The sequence below is a fragment of the Mus pahari genome, chromosome 7 (genome assembly GCF_900095145.1).
Source record: "Mus pahari chromosome 7, PAHARI_EIJ_v1.1, whole genome shotgun sequence".
Classification (NCBI taxonomy): domain Eukaryota; kingdom Metazoa; phylum Chordata; class Mammalia; order Rodentia; family Muridae; genus Mus; species Mus pahari.
Window position 1 is genome coordinate 36968975 of NC_034596.1, and position 22927 is coordinate 36991901.

The 22927-nt window shown below is 38.5% G+C and overlaps 1 protein-coding gene across 3 annotated transcripts in view; it reads left to right on the forward strand.

Moving 5' to 3' along the window:
- The window catches only part of Etv1 (ETS variant 1), an 87771-nt gene extending 66556 nt beyond the window's left edge, over window positions 1–21215 (forward strand). For all 3 annotated transcript variants that reach the window (XM_029540876.1, XM_029540877.1, XM_029540878.1), the window contains 5 exons: window positions 5230–5298; window positions 7177–7245; window positions 9981–10150; window positions 14307–14408; window positions 18557–21215. In XM_029540876.1, coding sequence (XP_029396736.1) covers window positions 5230–5298; window positions 7177–7245; window positions 9981–10150; window positions 14307–14408; window positions 18557–18778 — 632 coding nt within the window. In that variant the 3' untranslated portion in view covers window positions 18779–21215. The remainder of the gene's footprint in view (window positions 1–5229; window positions 5299–7176; window positions 7246–9980; window positions 10151–14306; window positions 14409–18556) is intronic.
- The last annotated feature ends 1712 nt before the right edge of the window (window positions 21216–22927 follow it).

Consider the following 22927-nt stretch of genomic DNA (forward strand, 5'->3'; position numbering starts at 1 on the left):
ATGCCAGGCAAGCACTCTACTATGTATCCATCATATAGATCCTCAGCTACCTCAGGACTTAATACAGATAGTTTCAGAAATTTGTTGATTAATAATACTAACAAAAACCGTTAAATCTTCCACGTTTGCACTGAAGAGGACACAGACACACACACTCACACACACACACACAAACACATCTTACAAAGTATATAATACTTTCAAATGCATAGAACACATCATTTTGGCTCTGTATATTTATCATTTTAAAATTTTCCCATTATGCATGTGACCTCAGGACTAGGCAGGGTCAGCTAACAGGATAGGATGTGAACCTGTTTTAAAAGTGAATGAACGAATAGTTCCATGTCGGCCTCACTTAGTCATTTCACCCTTACAAGGAGCTAAAATGTATAGTCAGGCAATTTTTGCATTCTAATTTAAACGGAAGCAGAGGCACAGTCTGGCTCCGCTCCTCCTTTACTGGGATTTGCCTTTTACCTTAAGACATTGGGAAGCTTAATTAAGTTGTGCATTGATTATTACTGCAGGAGTCTAAGCAGGAGCATCAAATGAAGGAAACTGCTTTTCCTACCTCCTTGTTCAGTTTGCTATATGAGCCAATCCTGTTTTTATACACTATTTGACAACAAAGCAGTTTCAGCCACCACTAAAAATGCCCTAGATGATCATGACAAGTCTTTCCTGCCTGAGCCTGGTGTACCTTGTGGAGGCTTAGACAAATGATAGCCAAAGGGGAATTTTCATTTTGTACAACTGAGCATCAAGTATGCAAATCAAAGGAGTGCCTGGCAGATTACATGTGCAAATTCAGAACTGTACTTCGTGGTCAAACCTTTGCTAAAGCTGCCCAGATCCAAACTGTATTTTCCAGTACAGCTTTACATTGTTAGACAACGAGGGAGAAGCAGCTCTTTTCAAAGTTTCTTGCACATGTGTCTTGAGATGGTATCACTTCAGGTATGATACCTTTAGTAGTGATGCTTCATGAAGCCTAACCCAACAGGGCAGTTTGGAGAGTTAGCTTTGCTCTTGACTCCGCCCATACGTCATCCAAGCCTGCAGTTGCTAGCAACACTGCACTGCTTTGAATTTTTACAGCATATTAGACCAGCTTTCATCACCCCAAGAGCTCATCTGTAACAAATTACGGACGCTGTGATTTCTGTGAGCTGATTTGGTCAACACTAATATCGTGTTTTAGAACGCTTTGATCCCCAAGTTTCCTACAGCACTAAAAAAAAATCCTTTGTCCTAAATTCAATTTATATAATCCAATTTATAGACTGACTTTTAAACTTCATAGGCCAGTGTTATTTAAGAACAAACGACAAGGGTTAATATTGGGGGGAAAAATGAATTTCAAAGAGAGATCTTTGAGTATTTAAAACGTATGAAGGGAACTCTGGCTTAATCACAAATTTGTGATGACTGCTCAATCGATATATTTTAGATACCATAGATTAAGAGATAAATTTACAGAGATTCTTCCAGAGTAACTTCACTAGTAACCAGCAAATCAACTAGTTCATGAGACTTAAGAACAGGAAATTAAGGCATTAAAATATGTGTATATATCCTAAATTCTTACTGTCTGTGTATGCTGAGATGAAGTATCACTTCACATCAAGATACATGTACAAGAAACTAAAAAGAGCTGCTTTCTCCCTTTGCCTAACAATATAAAGCTCTGTTGGAAAATGAAGTACTGATCTGGGCAGCTTTACCAAAGGGGCAATATTACATACAACTTACTGCATATGCTCTTCTTAAAAACCCTTTGAAAAGTATCAGTGGCACTCCCATTTTACAGAGGAGAAGGTTGAGGAAAGAACTGTTAACTAACCTACACAAAGCTACCCTCCCATGAAATGAGAGACCTCAGACTTGAATGTGCACCTAGTTGATGACAATGTCGTCATTGCCAATCACTGGGTTGTGCTGGCCATCCTATAATTATAACCAGAGGATACCAGATAAGATCGTACAAATGTCCCACCATCCTAGCACATTTCCAGAGGCCATGCTACAGTTACTCTTGCATTATACTTTCTTGCACAAGTAAAGTGGAAGGCTCTGCACAGTGACACCTCCATCCCTGTCACCCATTGTCTACTTTTGAAGTCACCACTCAGCCAGTTTGGTTCTTAGTGGAGCATTTAGCAAAAGTTCAAATGTAATGCCAAATCGCACCAGTTGTACTTTTTTTTTTATTAGATAAGGTAGAAATGAAAGCAGCAGGCAATTTAATTAGCAGTAATTTTTCTGGGCGAGTCATTACTTTGATGAACTTCAGAGCAATGTTTACGGCCCCTAATTAACCATGTTAGTCATTTGATTGAATAATCACTTTGGAAATGTTTCTACAATTTGATTAGAGTCTGACCCACTCTGATAGTCATAAATTAACTGTTATCACTTTAGAATAACATGACTTTAGTTATTTTATGTGAATAAACCTCCTAGCCTTGTCTTTTTTTTAAAAAAAAAGGAAAAAAAATTGGCTTCTCTGGACTATATAAATGGCATTCATTTTAAGGGCAGAGTAGATTTTAAAATGCTAGCCAAGGTCTTGCCTTTAAAAAACTAGTTGTTAATTTTATTTGCTCTCATGTAGTAAATGGTAAGAATTGGAAAAGCACACTTTTCTCCATAAATTGCCACTCATGTCCTCGTAAAAATGTAAATCACACGTTGGTTCTTTGGAGACCTGTAATGAAGATTCTGGCCTCAACCCTATTATGTGTTACTGATTTTTAAATAAATTTAGATTTTAGAAATACCTGTTTAAAATATGTAGATGAAGAGCTACAATTCTCGAAGAACATTACAGTGGGAGAGAAGCAACAGAGACAGCTTTCTAGATGCAGGATTTGACTAGCTGAGCATAGAGAGAGTATCGTTGACGTTCATGTCTGGCTTTCCCAGATTATGCTAATTAGAACATTCTCTGGGTATCCTTCCGCCTTAAATCCTGGGTTCCTCGGAAAGGTTTGAGTGTTCTCCTAGCCCCTTCTCTCCCTTGTGCTTCGGGATGGAAAGCGTATCTTTAGCCACACCAATATGGAATGGACTTCAGCCTCTGTCTTTCCTCTAGCTTTCTCCAGAGCTGCCAGCTGTTTTTTACAGCCGTACCCCAGGTGTGTAGCCATCAGAGTATTTTCGTGGCGTGGTGGCATCAGTGTAGTGAAAGGCTTGCCTCTGTGCAGCTGTTGCACTTCCTGCAATCATTCACACTGTCCCTTCCCAGGCCCAGCTGTTTTGAGGGACCTTTTGCCTGGCGATAGATCAGAATAACATTAAAAATTAATGTGAAGCTTGGTCATTAGTTTGAAGTTGGGATAAAGTGGCTTGCTAACTATTCGGCCAATTATCAATACTATCAGGAAGAAAGGCACTTTACCTTCATAGTCTCAGAATTATGTACTATGTAATAAATTATATGAACCACGTTATAGAAAAATGTGTGTGTGTATGTGTGTAAGTTTCACATTATCTTCATCATGTAGCCTACGATTTATTATGTACTTTCATTTATGTATTTAATTTAATTTAATTTTTCTTTTTTGATGCTTGCGATTGTACCTAGGGACTTGTGCATGCTGTGTAAAGGGTTCTTCTACGGAGCTACCTGCCCAGCCTCTTACCTCCTCAGCTCTAATTGGTTTTCTTGTTTTGTGTCTGAAACGGAGTCTCTGTGTAATTCAGACTGGCCTCTACTTCACAATCTTTCTTCCTTAGCCTCTTGAATACTAGGATTATAGGTGGTTACTACCAAATCCATACTTTTTAAAATGTTAGAAGTGTGGCTTACTGGAAAGATCTTTTTAGATTAAAACCATATGGGTTAAAATATTTTTACGGTAAACATTGCTCATATTTTTGTTGACATTATAACAAAAAAATTATCATTTGTCATCAGACTCCCCCCTAAAAAAAATACTGACTTTGAAAATGAAAAATTCTAGTCCAAGGGAAAATCCAAGCCAAATAATAGATACTGATTACACATTGTTACAAGGAGTGTGTAGATAAATAGATCTGAAGGGACAAGGCTTTTTAAATTCAATTCTTAAGAATGGTGTATTTTAATTACAGGAAGTGGGAAAGTGGGAGTACTTTTTATTTAATAGTACATTTGCGGCACTCCTTTAGGTTTTTTCTTATGTTGATAAAAAACCTATTAAAACACACAGATGATCTAATTGGCTTGATCTTAAACATTAATACAGTCAAGGATAGAGGACCTAAAACTTTCTGTTTTGAAGAATTAGTTTTAAGGAAAGTGTTCTAAAATGAAGTTTAAAAAACGGGGGGGGGGTAGATTGGGGCTCAGAAGAAGAGACTCCTAAAATATGGGAAGGCCTTTCTATTGGGGGCTGCCATACATCTGTTTCTGGGTTCTGAATGACTCCATCCACTTCACTAGGGAACCGGAGAGCTGGAGTAGATGTCAGGGACCGTCTCTCAACCCTTTCTTCTATAGCCATCCAAGTAAAGAAAGGGTTGTGCAAATTTATGTGGCTTGTAAGGACTTGATGTTGGATCCATTGTCTCAGGCTCCATGTTTATTTCATTTTTCTGTGTCAAAAGCACTGAACAGGTTCAGTTCTGAGTCAGCACCTGAGGCAGATCCACAGTTAACCCTTTGCTTTCTCTTCCAGAACTCTTGGCCTTGTAGGAGAGTCTTCCTTGGGACAGGTGTTGTGAAACTGCTTATTATGTACCATCCTTGCATAGACTTTGAACATGATCTACATTCTTAATAAAAATGAAAGGCCAGACATGCTATTATCTGAGGAAAACAGTTCAAAATTATCAAGATAATTTATGAGATTTAATTATTCTGTCTTTTCTTAGTAATTTCTGTCTAGTATTCATGAAGTCACCCATGACTGAACCATTTAGCACTGTGCATAGAGAAAATGCTGAGAGATATATAAATTCATTCCACTTGCCCCTAACGTACTAGTGTGCCATCCATATGGTATTGCTGAATTTCAGCAAAGGTGAGTTGGTAAAACTATGTTGACCTGTTTATTGAAGAGATTTAACCTCTCTCCTATGATCCATTTAGCTTTACATTCTTGGAGGCCCCACTGAAAATGTTCTCCACATTCTGACAGACTTGATCACTGGCTCTTGATGCTTCTGCGCTGTTCTGTGTACTTTTAACCACTCTTCCCTTCTAACATGCCTTTCTATGATATATTTTGTTTCCTCTTTCAGAAGTGCCTAGCTGCCACTCCATTTATATGAGGCAAGAAGGCTTCCTGGCTCATCCAAGCAGAACAGAAGTTAAGTTCATTTTGTAAGATTGCTTATAAGTAACGTTAAAAGTAATCAGACATTCTAAATATGGGTCTACTTACTCATTCATTGTGCGCTTTACAAAAATGCAGTTATGTTCCTAAAATGTTATCTATAAAATAATATTGTTTGGGGAGAGAGAAAATGAGCAACAGCAGAATGCATGGCCAACGTACCCAAGGCCATGGGCTCAGTACCCAGCAAGGCGACATAAACAAGCACACACCCTGCTCTATCATTTGAAGATGAGAAGATAGTGTTTCCCATCTTAGTAGCTTGTACTTTGTTGTGAGCATGTCTTGTCCACACCCATAGCTGTGTTCTACCAGCAACTTGCAGTCTTTCAACTAGAAATAGTTCCTTCCAGATTACCCACCTTATTGCACCCTACTGACATGCATCTTAGAAAATATTGAGCTATGGTCTTATAAACCTAAGTCATAGTTTGAAGTAAAACATGGGAGTACTACTTTGCCTTTCACTGTCCTGAATTTTGTACCTTTTGGAAAAGTAAATTATTAAGAATGGGTTCACATAAGCTGTGTAGAGACAGAATTTTTATTTCAGGTAACCACAATAGAATAACCTGTTCAAATAGACTTTGACATCTGCAACGTAAGAGACAAGAAATGATTATCTGGAAATTATCTCTAAGGATTCCTGGAACTATGTTCGTGTTTCTTCAATAAAATTGCCATAGATAATACCTTTTCAGTTAGGATTAGTATTCATGATTTTATATGAATGATATTAATAGACATTTAACTGATAGCAAAAGACAGTACATCTAAAATACTTGAGAGGAAAAGCTCTGTACCAATGCAGTGTGGTTATTCTTGCTGATGTTATTAATATTATAAACCTACCATAGAGAACCTTGCAATGGTTGAAGTGTATGAAATTTCTTCCTAAAGCAAAGGTGACAATTAGGTGAATCAAATATATGTGAGAGAAAAAAGAATGATTAGAAGATATAAAATTTTTACTTTTTCTATGAGGTGAGCTATGTTACAGCATAAAACAGAACAACAATAAAATCCCCTTTCTTACTCTCTTGCCTATTAATGATGAAATGGAGTTGAGGAGATGACCTCATGGGTGGATTTGTTTGACACCAAGCCTTGCAAATTTAATTCAATCCACAAATTCACATGATGGAAGGAGAAACCACAAGTTGTCCTCCAACTTTCAGGGCCATGCTGTGACTTCCATGAACACAAAACACATGCACACATGTATGCGTTTGCATGTGCGCATGCATACACATACGTGTGTGTGTGTGTGTGTGTGTGTGTGTGTACACATGTGCGTGCTCATGTATGTGTGTGGACAGTATAATAAAAAATATTTTTAAATGATAATGTTAGCTTTCCGATATTTCTATAATGAAATAAACAGTAGACTAAATGTGTTTCAGAGTGTCAGGACAAGACCTGAAATTGACTTTGCTGTCCCTCTCTTGAATAATGAAACAAAGAAGAAGCCGAGAAATAAAACTATGCATTATTAAGCATAGGTTTGCCAGGATTTTTGTGAGGTCTCTGCTTAGGGTCAGTAGTTATAAATCTCTGATGTTTATGTATCACTGTGCTATGGCGCCCCTCTAAATTGGAGTGCATGAAAATCATTCGGCCCTCACACTAGCTCTACTACTCTTATCCCCACTTGATAGATGGGAAGATGGAGGCAAAACGCCAAACTAATGTCTCAAATATCGAATGGCTGGAAGGTGAAGGAGTCCGTTTCTAGACAGTGTGTCAGTGTGTGTGTGTGTGTGTGTGTGTGTGTGTGTGTGGTGACTGAAGAACCTTTGAGCATAATTTCATATTCTCCCATTAATGAACATATTCTGTTTTCCTCCCACAGGCTGCATGTTTGAGAAGGGTCCCAGGCAGTTCTATGACGACACCTGTGTCGTGCCGGAGAAGTTCGATGGTGGGTTTCTCTCGCTTTACAGTTTGACTTTATGAGCGGAGACCACTCTTTCCTTTTCTGAAGGCAGCTAACGTTTGTCCTCAGGGGGTTCTTACACACACCATTTGTCACACACTCAGGGCTCGTGCAGTTCCTGGATGTTCTTGTCCTTCCTCCTCCCCTTACTGACCTCTTAGGTTCCTTTCTTTGGAGATGGGAGAGAAGACCAGCATTGTTATTGCGCTCTGTGCTGAGCAGGGCATCTTTCCATTGCCCTGCGGAGCACATGCAGCTTGTTATTGGAGATTTACTGAAAGCTGATCCTGTAATTAACAAAGCAGAACAGAAAGCATGCTACTGTGGATGCACCAATGACTAATGCAGGCCCTTTCTTTTTATTGTTCATGAAAAGATGCATTATGGAGCCCAGGAACAACATAACTGCCCATTGAGTCTACTGATTGCTTGCCCCCACACCCCCACCAAGGAAGATGTACATTACTAATGTAGCATTATGTTGTAATTGCTTAAAAGGAACTTAGGAACGCATTACCTTTTAAATATCTCTTGCTAGTGCAACGAATAGGTCCCCGATATTAGAAAAGAGCGTCAAACTAGATAGAACCTTCTTTTCTTGACAAGCATAGTGGCAAAAGCTGACATTTACAAGGAAGCTTTGGGAAAAAGTGAACAGTTAATTCATTTAGTGGTTCTTCGGAGTGGTCTCCATAGTTCCTGCTTTGATTGTCAAACAGGAAATGAGCAGGGGCCCTCTGATTAGCTGATTGCAAAAACTTTGGGGATCTAGGCTGTAATGACTTGGGCGCTCTTAGAGGTTTTAATTGTCATTATTTAAACAGCAAAGTGCATGCTCAGATTTCTGTTCAATCTCATAATTAGTTCTTGAGGGCTTAGCTCCTAAGCTTCTTGCGGCTCTTGTAGCTTTTGGGAAGGGTGGTGGTGAGTTTTAGGAAAATCTATTTCCTTAGCCTTCTTTAAGATGGCTCAATTTATTAAAGGTCATGGAGTGGAAACCCCAAAGGGGATCGCTTTTTTTTTTTTTTTTTTTGGTTTTCTTCTACAATATTTACACTTCTGTTTCAGAAGCATGAGTTGTGTTAACTGCCACTAACAGCACACCATCACAATTCTTAAAATGTGGCTTTTTCTGTGGACATAGAGCTTAAAACTTGCTTTCTGGACTGTCCTTTCTTCCTTTCATTTATTGCGAGTTTCGCATCTTAAACAATCTTAAACTTAGTAAGGGCATTCAAGGAGGGAGGCTACCTTAAAACTATGGCAAAATAGAGTACTAGTGCTTACAAAGCTGACTGTCCTTCTTCCCTGTCTTTCACTGTAATTTAACTTTATATTATACAGATATATATGTTTAACATATATTTGCCTCCATGAAAATAATTAAGTACTAGAAGGAAAAGTCTGAGATAAATAAAATTGACTTTAAATGAACATGGAGACACCTTGTTAAGAACAAAAGCAATTCGCCATTTGTCAGTGGCTATTGACTGAATGTTTGTGTGCCTTTAAAAGTATTGGGGTTTTTCCCTGGTCATGTGACAAGGTGTATTTCTACTTAACAACTACAAGAAATTTTTAGAGAGCTTGTGATTTATGTTTATTTTGTAGTCCACACTTAATATGAATAGAGGCCAGTGAATATATCCTTCCTGAATTGTTTCTTCAACCAGGAAGAAAAATTCACACACTGACCCTGAGCAATCTGTAGGCATTAGCTTGGCAGTCCCCAGTGCAGGCAGGCCCATACAGTTCTGAGAAGCATGGCTGGAGTTGGAAGGAAATGAGCAGTGCTCAGAACACCAAGGGCTCTGTTTTGTTTTCTTTTGCTTTGAGCTAAGACAGTTGTACAGCAAAGGCAGTGTTAATGCCAGTACTCATGCTAAGCGCTTTTCTATGCTATAGCAGGTAAATGTGGCACATTTTTTTTTTGTTTGCCTAAAAAATCTATTTTACAGAATGTGTTGTTATATACCATCTAAAATTGGCCTTTAAAAAAAAAAAAGACCAACAAACAAAATCGAATGAAAAAAACACACGTAAGTTTTGTTCATCTGGAATGTTGCTTTATTTATTGCCAAGCGACAAACTGGCTTCTGGAGGAAGGTGCAGTAGGTGGAGCACTGCCACTGCTGCCTCTGCCGCTGACTCCCACAGAGAGAGCTTCCTAATTCATATAAAGCACAGGCCACATAGACTTTATGATATTACTAAATTTACCTTGAAATATGCTCACTGAGATTTTCAGTAGTCGGTCATATGCAGGTCAATAAAGTATTTGCAAATTACAGCTTGTAGAAATTAACTGATACAAATAAAATGCCCAGAGCTTGAAGCTGATTACTTCCCTCTTAGTGTTAGTCAGAGCCGGAGAAATGGCATAAATGAAGCAAACAAGCATGATTGGGTATGATGGCTTGTAAAGTCACGAGGGGAGGATAGACAGTTAGACCAGGTTGTTAGAAGCAAATGATGATTATGAGTTTATTCTTTTCTGGTGTACATTTGCATTAATGAGAATACATATTGTTATGTTGTCCATAAGTTTATATGTATTGTTAGTTTGCTTTTAATCATTTGATTATTTTAAATCTGTATGTAACGGTGCTGTTTACAACCACCATGCAGTGATTGTGTTTAGCCATTTTCATGATTGATTTGGTGTAAATTTTATACAGATGGCCTAATCGTGCTGATAATCATTTATTTTTTAAATGTAGGGGACATTAAGCAAGAGCCTGGAATGTACCGGGAAGGACCCACGTACCAGAGGCGAGGATCCCTCCAGCTCTGGCAGTTTTTGGTAGCTCTTCTGGATGACCCTTCAAATTCTCATTTCATTGCCTGGACTGGACGAGGCATGGAATTTAAACTGATTGAGCCTGAAGAGGTGCGTCTAAGTAGATTTTGAGTAGGAATCTGAGAAGTATACATCTGTTCAGAGGACTGGCTTCACACCAAACACATGCCAAATACTCAGGAGTGGGAAAACCATTGCTCATTGCTTGGGTGTCTAAATTTCCTAAGATATTTAGAGCTCCATGTGACTATAAAGAAACTTTGATTTCCTGTAGATGCACTTAAATGATGGAAGGGAAGAATCACAAAATTATCCTGCTGGCAACATAGGCTAACGATGCCTAACAGAATAATCCCAGAGCCCTTTACCATGACAGGAATGCATGATTTTAATAACCAAAGCAAGACTTGGCCTGGAGAAGTTCAGTGTGGCTTTGTGTCAGTTAAACAGGCGTTTCCCTCCACCTGCAATTAAAATAAACTGAGCAGAAACAGAACACTTTACATTTGTCATATGTGTTAGGACAAGAGACATTACTGAACAATATCAGTAATGTTCGAGCCACTCAGGAGAGACAACATTCTGTGAGTGACTATGTCTATTTAGCAACCTGTGGTATTTATGTGTTTGAGTCTGAATAAAAGAATGGAGGACCTGACTAGGTGACCAGTTAGTACCAACACATTCTGAGGTTTTTTATTATTTAAATGTGAGAAAGATACAAAATCACTTCTGTTTCGTACAATCGATAGTTCAACAACTTTGCCGCCATAGATGCATAAAGTCAATAACAAGACTCAATAATTCAGTCAGTTGACTATTTTCAAGTGTTGACAAGCTCACTAGGAATTGTGCAATAGGTACTACATGTTCCCTATGCTTTTATTCCACATCCATCCCTAGGGGCCTGAGAAGCCAGCTCAGTAAGTAATGTGCTCTCTGCACAAACATGAGGATGTCAATTCTGTTCCAGGCACCTTTGATCCCAGCCCACTGGGGCCAGACACAGAAAGATCCTGGGGACTCAATGGCCATCTAGTCTAGCTGAGTCAGCATGGTTCCATGTTTAATGAGAGATCCTGTCTCAAAAGGCAAAGTCGAGACTGATTGAGGAAGACACCTATCATCAACCTTGATCATATACACACCACATACCCCCACATCCAAAAAAACCTGAAAATGTTGAACATCCTATTTCTTATTGGTTCCTACTTCATTCTTAACGATCATATAATCAAACAATGATCATGTTGTTTCTTTTGATTTCTTCTTTGGAAAGAACTTGTGAATTATTTTCGTCTGTGTGGCCTCACAGGTCCTCTCTAGTCTCCACTACATAACAAATCTTTCAGTGATGACCACCACTGTCCTTGAGTGAGGACTTGGAAGCCACCATACTGTTCAACTCACAGGAATTATTTTCTCGTCTTTCACATGTCAGTTTAAGATGATAATGATTGAAATTCCGAGTCCGCCATGCTTATCTGCTCTGTCTGCTTGGATACCAATAGCAAACACAGCTCTCTCTTTCAGGTTTCTGAGATAATGGTATATTATTTCCAAATCAGTCAATCATCCTAGGCAATTGTTCCCAGAAACACTCTTTAACATAGCAAGACACCTGCTAGATTCAACCACGGTCTTTTGTTGATGATTGAGCTAGTTGAACATCAGGGAAGTCAGATTGCCAGACCCCAGGCTCACTGTCCCACAGGTAAGCATGACCTTACAAAGCAATTTGGTGGGCTGGAAGATATAGGTGCAGTGGTAGCCTTGAGTTCAAACACTAATACAAAAAAAAAATGCGTTTATTGATATAATAAAACAAATAGAGTTATACTTAAAGTATTAAAGTGACTCATTTAATGTCACTGACAGTGAAAATGCATGCCAAGTCACTATACCCTGTGTGCTCTTTCCGGACAGTGTGAGCTCCTATTTAAAGTAAGACATGAGAAAGTCTTGTTTTCATCTTGAGAGTCCTTGTTGAAAATTGTTCCTTAACTTTGAGTTAAAAATTGTTCCTTAAGTGATTGTATGGCATTGGTGGCACTTAGGGGAAACCAAGTGGACATAGTTTTTGAAAGGCCTGGAAGCTATTTAGGCTTCCTACTAATTTGAGACCCTTTTGTCTATATTATATACACATAATGTTGTCTATTTTTACCTTAAGTTTGTGCCAATTGTGACACAAAATATGTCTAAGAACAGACTTTCTTTACATACAGACTGATAGTCCATATGCTGAGAATCAATTGGCGGTATAAGAAGCAGACTCTTAGAGTCCTCTCTTAAGGTATTCACAACAGTTCTGTCACTCTCTCCAGAGACTTCTAAGGTGCCTTAAATTAAAGGTGCCATTGCTTTTTAATTTTGAAGAGAACTCTGAGTGGTAAATTCTAATAAATAGTCATTGGTAAATGAATGTTTTCAGTAATTGTTGCTTAACAGAATGTTTCACACTTGTGAGCTGTATAGTTGTATCTCTATTGAGCAACTGATATCCTTCATTAAACTTTTGAAAGATTTTACTTAAAAAACAAACAAACAAAAATCCCCAAAAAACTAAGAAAAAAACCCAACAAAACAAAACTCCTTCCTTCCTTCCCCCTTTCCCCTCCCTCCCTCCTTCCCTCCCTCCCTCCCTCCCTTCCTTCCTTCCTTCCTTCCTTCCTTCCTTCCTTCCTTCCTTCCTTCCTTCCTTCCTAGTCAGTCTATCCCTCATCTCCACTCTGTTCCTCATTTCAGGGACTCATATCCCAGGGTGGTCTAGAACTCATAATCTCCAGGTATAGTCTTAGTCTCATATTCAGCTCCCAGGTACTGGAATTTCCAACACACCTCACCATGCCTGGCTTGCTTTCCTTTCAGTTTGGCACCTGTCCCTGCTCCACTCACTATTGCTTAGAGCATTTACTGTAAAGATTGGGGAAAATTAAGATGTGTCCTCCCCTGTGACTGCTGGCTTGAACGGATAGTTCTGTTTCTGCTCGATCGTTTCACTACTCACAGAACAGTACACCAACCCATGTGATTCAACACCACGATTTGTTCATTTCAAAAACACAAATTACTTAAAGGTGGGGGTGTGGGTGACAGAAAGATTGCTGCTAACCAAGGGAAGACAGGAGCCCAGAGATGTTTGGGGGACTCTTCTTGTGGATAGGATACAACTTGGAATTTTGGGGAAACAAAGACTCATGTTCTGTTGGAGAATGCTCTTATGGCCTTGCTCAGGCTGCGCATGGTTTCTCCTCAGGCTACCAAAAAATGGGGCTTAATGAGATCTAGATTGCGCTGGGGTGAGAGGAACAGGCTCGCCTCTCTGTATGCCTCCATCAGCCCTGTGTGATGGGGAAGTGGAGTGGTACCATTGGGAAGAAGTGTTTTTAGGCTCTGCTGGAAAGCTACGTCCTAACCACATCCAGCTCTATGACAGTCACATTTGAAACCCTTAAGCCACACTGTGGACATTCTGCTTTCAAAGGAAAAGACTCATATACATGGTGACTTTTCCACTTCCGCCTTATTTTTAGCATCCAATTAATGTTTCCTAAATGAGCTTAATTTTTCCAGTTTGGGGTTGGCTATAGTTTTCTTAGATGCTGCTTTAGGCAACAATTATTTGTAGTCGAGCTTATTAATCGGCATACTGTTCCCTCTGCTGACTCGCTGCCAGCTGCTGGTCATTCTTTCGTACAATCTGAGCAGAATCCTTTTTTTTTTTTTTTTTTTTTTTTTTAACAAATGTAATAGAACACCTTTACAAAGGGATCATTAAGCAGTTCCTAATCTGGGATTTTTTTTTTTTTTTCTTCTTCTGAAAGTTCAGGAAGGAAAAGACTGCTAGTGTATGGCAGAAGGGAAAATCTGCCTCATTTTGGTGAATTGCAGCCTGTTCTTTCGTGATGCAAACACATTCCCTTATTTCCATTTAATTTCTATCCAAAACAATGGTGACAAAGGATCCTATTGTGACGTTGAAGAGAGAGAACTGTAAGCCTGGTTTAAACCAGGACACAGGGAATTCACAACACAAACTCTGTTGCTGCTGCTGTTTCTTTATGCCTTAGATTTGAAAGGTGTTTTTGTGCGTTTAGAAGTCATGCATTTATGAACTCTCTCTCTCTCTCTCTCTCTGTGTGTGTGTGTGTGTGTGTGTGTGTGTGTGTGTCTGTGTCTGTGTCTAAGTGTGTAAGCCACTTTAAGACTCAGCACTAACAACAGGATTCTGTTTTGGTGGCAGGTGGCCCGGCGTTGGGGCATTCAGAAGAACAGGCCAGCTATGAATTATGACAAACTTAGTCGTTCTCTCCGCTATTATTATGAGAAGGGAATCATGCAAAAGGTGAGGTGATGAGACATTAAAACTCATTGTGATGCTGCCCACTGGTCTCCATGTCATATTTTTAGAGAGCACATTATCAGGGCTTTGCTCCGGTCAGGCTTTCCCCCATGCTGACAGTGCCTGGCTCCTGCTTTGAGTATCAGGAGTCTATTTATAACTTCATGGACATTGGAGATAAACGTATAGTGGTATCTACCAAATGACAATCTTTCTGGAAGTTTCCACTTTGCTACACATGGTAAACAGGTTACTTCAGTATTGATACTGGATCTCCAGGTCTCTAGAAGCTGTAATTTTATTGTACCTCAGAGTCAGACATTTTTAAAATGCTTGTTTTTTTGTTTTTTTTTTTTCTTGTTCTAATTCTTTTTTTGCCCCCACCCCCCCTTTGGTTTTTTGAGACAGGGTTTCTCTGTGTAGCCCTAACTGTCCTGTAACTCACTCTGTAGATGAGGCTGGCCTTGAACTCAGAAATCTACCTGCCTCTGCCTCCCAAGTGCTGGGATTAAAGGTAAACACCACTGTTTGGTTCTTAAAACACTCAGGCATCCCTTGTTCTTATTAGAAAAAGAAAAAAAAAATCTTGCTAGATATATTGCCTGATTTCATCACTTGACAGTTTACTATTCCCAAACTACTTGCTTGAAATAAATGTTTCATCTTATTTGGTTGATAGAATAAAGTTAAATCTATTTTAATTCAAACAAGCTTCTTTTAATATTTAAAAGTTCTTTTGCATAAAATACAAAAACATGGATAAAGATAAAATGTACTTGAGATATCATGTTTATAAAGGAAGCCATGAATATATGAAGATAAAACATTTGGATATTTGTTATTATTTCCTTCAGCCTCGTGTCGTCTATGGCTTGTATAACACTACATTTAGATATGAATTCTGCTGCATCATACAGACTTTTCAGATGCCACTGTTTGGTACTAGGAAGGGAGGTCATTTATCACACCAATATGCGAAACTTTGAGTCTACATGTAGCAAGTCAGGGCCCCTGAGACTGTTAGCAAGTTCTCTTAGCCTCCTTATAAGCACAGTCTGCTACTTTAAGAAACATTCATGACTTCTATGAGACTTCTTTCTAGAATGTTCTGCCTGTTTCATGATATCTCTTACTATGGGTATCGACCCTCCTCATGGCCAAGTAAATTGTAGCATAGTTTATTCAGAGGAATTCTGTGCCTCCCCATTTTATTACATAAAAATATATAGTGGGGAATTGCATTCCAAGTCTGTATGACCATATTTGCTCATTGGCTTAAAACCTTAATTAGGCATGTGTGCTGTGGGTAAAGAGCAGTTGAATTAGAAGCCTGAAGAATAAAATAAAAATAACCAAATGGGTTAATGCAAATGAAACATTTAAAATGGTTATTAATTTCTGTAATTCTGAAATAGAAATGAATGCTGAAAAATGCTTATTGTACTTTGTAGATAAAATATGTGCACATCTAGTTAAACATGTAACAATGCTTAGAATATTTAAGCAATACATAAAATGTTTAAGCATCGCTATACAAAATAGTAATGTTTATATTCTGCATAATACAATTGTGTTTGCTTCTTTTGCCTTATCACTTATATTTGATATTTTATATAGTTAATATTCATGCACAAATAGAATTTATTTGGGTCAAATATAGCCCTATTCCTTCTCCTTCAAATTTTGAAAAAAAATATTTTATTTATTTATTTATTTATTTATTTAGTGTGTGTGTGTGTGTGTGTGTGTGTGTGTGTGTGTGTGTGTGTGTGTGTGTGTGTGTGTGTGTGTGTGTGTGTGTGTGTGTGTGTGTGTGTGTGTGTGTGTGCGCGCACGTACCACCATTATGTGTGTGCAAGTCAGATGACACCTTGAAGTAATCAGGCTTGACATTCCAATCTGTGGGTCCCAGGGATTGAATTCCAGTTGTCAAGCTCGGTGGGAAGTACCCTTGCTAAGCCATCTTGAAATTTTAAAAGTTGAAATGGAATTTAATTATCTGTCTGGGCTTTGACAACACATCTACCTCCCTGTTTACTTCTGATATGTTCCTCCACAAAAATCCCTGTGTTTTGTCATCTCACTGTTGCCTTTAGCTTTACCTAATAATCTACAGGGCTTCTTATACCACAACTGTATCACTAAGCAAGGAGGGCATCGTTCACTCTGTTTGTATGTCAGCTTTAACGGGGTGGAAAATACGGAGGTAGCGTGAAAGCGTTCCCTCACAGGAAACTAGAAGGAAGTAGAAAGCAGAAGCTCCTAGGATAGTTGATGATTTCTGCTGCATATTGTACATTTAAATTCCTCATGATGAAGTCATTTTCACTTATTACATTGCTTCTATGTGAGGACAACCCCAGCATGCCAAACGTGTCAGACAAAGCAGGTGCACACCCTGAAGCAAACAGTCCTGTAGCCCCAAACGAAACAGAGTGGGATACAGAAGACTCAGAGGCATGTTGAATACAGCATTTATTTTACCTTCATTTCCCGAATCTAGTTTGAAAAATAGAGAAGAACAGAAACAAAACTAAGATGCATTCTGTATATCTCAGCTTTTGTCTGAAACTGCCTGGTTTTTACTTTGGGACTTACTTCATTACTTCACTCTGTGTGTGTGTGTGTGTGTGTGTGTGCTTGTGTGTGTAATAAGGTCTAAAGGAAGAGAGTTAACTGGATGTCTCCATTTGCTTTGAACTGTGTTAGACTTTTCTATGCATCACAGCTGGCCTTCCAAGGAGCCCTTCCTGTTTCAATTTCACAAGACAAGGAACTGAAGAGCAGTTTAAGAAACATGTCCAGATCCATAAACATCTCTCGGGGTCGGCTCTTTCAAACCTCTAGATATCCAGATTACTTGGACTCTAATGTGGTTCCTTTTACTTAAATTCAGGGCAACAAATATTCTAACTCTGAGTCCAGAGCAGCAGAGTCCTTGGCAGTCATTCCTTTTCTCCCAAACATGCACAGAGAGTTTATAAACTGTGAGCGCACTGCTTCCCTGTGTCACAAATCAACTAGCAAGACCTTTTGACACAGAAACAGGAGATGGTGGATCGGTTTCAGCTATCTGAAGTTGTGAGCTATGTACACACACACACACACACACACACACANAGAGAGAGAGAGAGAGAGAGAGAGAGAGAGAGAGAGAGAGAGAGAGAGAGAGAGAGAGAGAGAGAGAGGAGAACTGTCACTGTCACACTTCACACAGGGAACTGCCTTTGTTCCCCATAGATCCCCTGGGCCTTGAGTTCCTTAGCGTTGTCTATTAATGGCAGATGCATCTGTCTCCTTCCATTGTTTATCAGTTTCTATAGAAGCATTACTCTTCAAAACTTAAGTTTGGGGCATGACTTTCTCTACAAATTGTGCTACATCTCCTTTATTTCAGGCACTTGACACATTTCCTTTTCTCATTTCCTCCCTTCCCAGTGTGTATTTTAGATTCCTTTCACTTTTTTTTTTTTACGCCTCTTACTTCAATTTGACACTTTACACACATCCTTAAGCTTCATCTAATGTATCTTGCCTTCATTTTAAAAAGTGATGTGCTCAGGATAATGTCCTCCTGCTCCATCCTTCATTTAAATAAGGCTATGTATCTTTGGGGCTTTCTTAGATGGAGGATACACAGTGCCAGGGGGAAGATGCAGGGAAAAAGAAGCAGCGCATTCTGGGAATCAGTGGTCACTACTCTACTCTTAGGAATAAAACACATTCTTTTTTCCTTTTAAAACTTGAAAGTTGTAGAAATATAATAGTAAGGGGAAGATAAATCTTAAAGATAGGTTTTCCAAAGCATAGGTGTTACCTTTAAAACAAAGAATTTCAATGTGAATTGCTTACATTATATCATTGATTTTTCTCCCATCAATGACAGTGTAAATATACCTTTATGTTAAAAGGCAAAAGCAAACTGCTGGTTTTCTTAGCTTTTCGTAGAATTAATTATTACTGTAGCTCAACATTCTGTATTTCCCTTGATTGAAGCATGGCTTATTTCACAAAGTAAGGACGTTTTCCCCATGAAGATGTGTCTATTACGTAGGTGCACAGTCTCTTCTGCCCTCCATCCCTGCTGATCTGTTAATTCATGTTTGTTTCTCTTTCCCTTACTCCTGTGGGCTTTTCTGTGACATTCTCAGGTGGCTGGAGAAAGATACGTCTACAAATTTGTGTGTGACCCGGAAGCCCTCTTCTCCATGGCCTTTCCGGATAATCAGCGCCCTCTGCTGAAGACGGACATGGAACGTCACATCAACGAAGAGGACACAGTGCCTCTGTCTCACTTTGATGAGAGCATGACCTACATGCCCGAAGGGGGCTGCTGCAACCCCCACCCCTACAACGAAGGATACGTGTACTAACATGAGTGGTCAAGCCAGGCACCCTGTGCTTCGCCTCTTTTCTTTTTCAAGATGCAGAGAATCACCGAATTCTCTTCAATGTTTGTTTTATTTCTGTTGTTTGTACTTTTATTTTTTAAATGATAATACAAAAGGGGGCTTTTCCTGTTGCATTATTCTATGGTCTGCCATGGACTGCGCACTTTATTTGCGGGTGGGCGGGAGTAACCTAGACATTCATTCTTTGTAACAGGAAGATGGCGGGTGAGTGGGCAGAGGGAGCTGAGGAATTCCTTTTTACTTAGGTTTGGGACGGGGGTCCTACAGGTTTTCTGTATGATGACGCTATATCATATTTGTTCGATTTCATAATAACGTAAGATAATTTTCCCTGGGTATCTACGGTACAGTTGATTTCACGTTGTGTAAATATCTTCTTGGAGACCATTTGCCTTGGGCATTTTCCCCCATCATGACTGAGTCTCTGCAGGTGTACAAAAATCTACTGTAAATGGCAGTTTAATGTTAGAAATTACTGTTTTGCACCTCTTGTAAAAAAAAAAAAGAATATTTAGCAATTGCATTTGTTGTTCTTTCTGTTTCATAAAGCTTTACAGATGACTTATAGAGGAAAACCCTAAATGTGGGCAATTCTCTCTGAAGTTGAGTAATCACCATGACTGTAAATGAGGGCCACAGTTTTGGACTCTGGCTCCAACTGAGATACAGGCCAGTAGCATTTCATGTATCTGGTGCCATCTTGCTGTTTTGGTACTACAAATACTGTCTTTTAAATATGTTGATGCCCATCTCACTTAAATAATGACATGTCATGATCCTTTGGAATCTTCATTTAAGTGGTAAAGCTGGGATTACAATGAAGCAAAAAAATAGAAAAAGAAAAAAAAATTACCTGTCTCCTTTCACTATCTTCAGTACATAAATACATTATTTAATCAGTAAGAATTAACTGTACTAAATCACATATTATGCTGTTATAGTTACAGCAAGCACTCTTTAAGAAAAATATCCACTACACTAAATAGGTACTATAGTAATTTTTAGACATGGTACCCATTGATATGCATTTAAATGTTTCACTGCTGTGTTCTGTTGATAACATATATAAATATTAGATAATGCTAATGCTTCTGCTGCTGTCTTTTCTGTAATATTCTCTCTCATGCTGAATTTACTATGACCATTTATAAGCAATGCAGTTAACTACAGATAGCATTTCAGGACAAAATAGATGACTCAAACCATTTATTGCTTAAAAAATAGCTTACCACCGTGCTATGCTATAAGCAGCTTCTATGCACATTGACAAATGAAGAGTGAGCCTCAGCTTGCTAAAGGAAACTGGGGAAACTTTTGTAACTTTTGGTGAAATGGAACATTGTTTATGAACTGTTAAAGAATATGAGGAAGTTCCTGTGTGACATAGTGCTGGCACTGATGTTGTCCTTTGTCTCCTTTGGACACGCCTGTAAATGTGATCAGATTGTACGAAAGAAGATTCAAAGATCTGAAATCTCAAAGTTTCTGCCTTGTTTTCATTTTGTTTATTGTTCGTTTGGTTTATTGTCCATCCGAAAACGACAGCATTGAGCGTGTGCCGTCCGGTTTCCTTCACTCTGAAAACCATAAGGAAATGGTGTCTAAATACCCCTGAGTAGCTGCTTACCAGATCCAAGCAAAGAAAATGAAGTGTGTTCACTTCGTTACTACTCTGGAAGAACAGCTTCGTAAAGAGCCTATAGGAAAACACTATTTCTTAGAAAACCATTAAAGACCAAATAAACCCAGGGAAGCATTTCACCAGCACAAGAAAGAACTTGTGAAGACGAGCCCTCAGTATCCTTTTCCCCACGCTCCGCAGATCACAGTTGTTTCTGTAACATAACTGTCCCTTCACTCTCCCCATGCACAAATGGGCACTATCCACATCCTCCAGAAATATTCTGATTCCTGCAGATGTCTATAAATGATTTCCTTGACTGTACTGCATGTGTTTCCCTTGGCCCTTCATGGGCTGATAAGTTTGCCTTAAAAATCAGGACGGCCACCATGACCATGTGGCTATTTATAGCACTTGGACTTTCTAAGTAACCAGTGAAGTATTTATTGGATAGTCACCCAAGATTGAGCTCTTGGTAAAATAGAAAAACTCTAAGTGTGGCTCGAAATATAAATCATATTGAGGAGTCTTTTCTCTGTCTATAATTCTTCCCCCGACCCTTTTAATATTCTTGTCCTAGTCAATCAGAGAGGAAGATTTGGACTCTGACTTAGTCTAAAGGATCAAAAGAGGAAAGGTATTAATTTTGATGTATAAGGAAAGCTATATGTTTTCTTGCAATAGGTAGTGTTTAAATGGACTCTGTAAGTCATCAGTTAGCATTAAGTATTTCTAATATGAAAAAATATAACATCATAAAGTGTAAAAAAAACAGATTTTATGTTCTGATTTCTTTTCTTTTTTTCTTTCTTTTTTTTTTTAGATTGATTAAAAAAATCTAGTTGCTGATGTTTGCAAGAGTCTTGCATTTTGTATTTCAACAGCATTGGCTACAAACATAGGAATTAATGAAGTAATCTTTTCTTTTTCAACTTGATAAAAGAAATGAAAAGTTACATCTACTAGTGTTTGATGTCTCTAGTTGAAGATGTGCATATATCCAACAATTTCTTTAAACAAAGAATGTTACCTTCCAAATATGTCCTGAGAAATTATTTTCTTAAGGGGTACTTCAAAAGCAAAATCCACAAAACTGAGTGTGTAGTATTTCTTCAAACCACAGAAGCCTTGCTTCCTGTAGATGCTAACAAATTTCTCAGACTTGAGTAACAATACGAATTTCTTGTCTTACAATCCTAGAGGTCAAAATTTCAAAGTCAGCCTTAGAGGGCTAAAACTAAGATGCTAAGAACAGCACCTCATTTTGAAGGCTCCAAAGAGGCCTTGTTTTTTTCTATTTTCTGAGGATGACAGTATTTCTTGACTATTAATAACAACATTTCAGTTTTGCCTCCCTCTTGATGCCCCTTTCTCTGCAGTCACAGATCTTTCTAGCTTCCTGCAAGAACACATGTGATGACACTTGGGGTTTATATTAGAAAACCTAGGTTGATCCTCCCCTTCTCAGCCTCCTCACTTATGCTGCTTGTCTCTTTTAACAGATAAACAATTCATAGGTTCTTGGGTTATAATGTAGTTATGGGGAAAATCTGGGAAAGGCTATTTATTCAGCTTTATTCAGTTTCCCACATAGCCAAAGACCCCAGAGAGCAAAATGCTAATTGATTTATTCATGGAAAAAAGTTCTAAGATTAGTACATACTAAGGGGTATTGTCATTTACCATTCAAATTTCCCCTTACTTTGCATAAATACTTTAAAAAAATACCTCGGTATGAAAATTCTCCTATTCTGGTAAGTCATCTGGATTATCACATCAAACCTTTATGTGATTTAAATATCCCTCCTCTTGAGCCAAGTGTGGTGGCACACGCCTTTAATCCCAGCACTTGGGAGGCAGAGGCAGGTGGATTTCTGTGTTCGAGGCCAGCCTGGTCTACAAAGTGAGTTCCAGGACAGCCAAGGCTATACAGAGAAACCCTGTCTCGAAAAACCAAAAGAAAAAAAAAAATCCCTCCTCTTCTGGTTAAACATGTTATGGTAGGAAAAATAACTAACCTGTGATAACAGCAATAGCACCATTAAATCTGACACTCATGCCATATTATGTTTTTGCAAAGAATTTCTTTAACATCAATGAGTTCGTTCTCTATGATTGTCAGATCTGCAAATGATAACTGCTTATTCAGTAAGAATAATAAACAGAATATGCTTTTGTTAATTAAAGGAACAATTCTAAAAACTGACTCGATTTCTTTTTATACTGCAGTGAAAAATATTTCTTGACTGATATCAGTGTTTGCACCAGATTACAGAGTTCTAAATTGAATCATATTTTCGACTCTGCAGCCTTTCCAGATTATATAATAATGAAGCATATTGGAAAAAAAAATTGGATGCTTAGTTGAGTCCTTAATTTTTCTTTTTTTAAAAAGTCTGAAACAAACAAGTATTTTCCAGGTGCAGTTTAGCATGGACAGAGACATTAAAAGTAGGCAAAAAAAAAAAAAAAAAATGGAATCAATTTAA